Raw genomic sequence first — 261 nt, 5'->3', positions numbered from 1 at the left:
GGGGAGGCTGCGCGCCGAGCGCAAGCCGCGAGCACAAACAGGGCGAGGAGGCTGTGTGAGCGCCTGGGCCCGCTGCCAGCGCGCCGGGGCTGGAACACAATGTCCCGGGCGGGCGGGCGCGAGCGAGAACAGCCTGACTCAGCAGCTGGGTAAGTGGGTGTGTTCGTTCACCAGATCAACCGCTCTCCCAGCCTGCGGTCAGCGACGACCCGACGCTCGGCGGCTCCGCGGCGCCGGGGGGGGGAGCCCGCGCCCCACCGC

General features: G+C 73.9%; 1 protein-coding gene across 4 annotated transcripts in view; it reads left to right on the top strand.

The window, feature by feature from the left end:
* Positions 1-19: 19 nt before the first annotated feature.
* Positions 20-261, top strand: part of ARMC12 (armadillo repeat containing 12) — a 27,714-nt gene continuing 27,472 nt past the window's right edge. The window contains exon 1 of one of the 4 annotated variants that reach the window (XM_006144180.3): positions 20-149. Coding sequence is in view for 2 of the 4 variants with exons in the window: in XM_006144175.3 (XP_006144237.1) it covers positions 100-149 (50 nt within the window). In the remaining 2 variants the exon portion in view is untranslated. The remainder of the gene's footprint in view (positions 150-261) is intronic. The other 3 variants (XM_006144175.3, XM_006144177.3, XM_027770198.1) reach the window with 3 other exon arrangements.

The sequence above is a fragment of the Tupaia chinensis genome, unplaced genomic scaffold (assembly GCF_000334495.1).
Source record: "Tupaia chinensis unplaced genomic scaffold, TupChi_1.0 Scaffold000116_1, whole genome shotgun sequence".
In the NCBI taxonomy this organism is placed as follows: domain Eukaryota; kingdom Metazoa; phylum Chordata; class Mammalia; order Scandentia; family Tupaiidae; genus Tupaia; species Tupaia belangeri.
The sequence above is the reverse complement of the archived record's forward strand: the minus strand, read 5'-3'. Positions and strand labels throughout refer to the sequence as shown.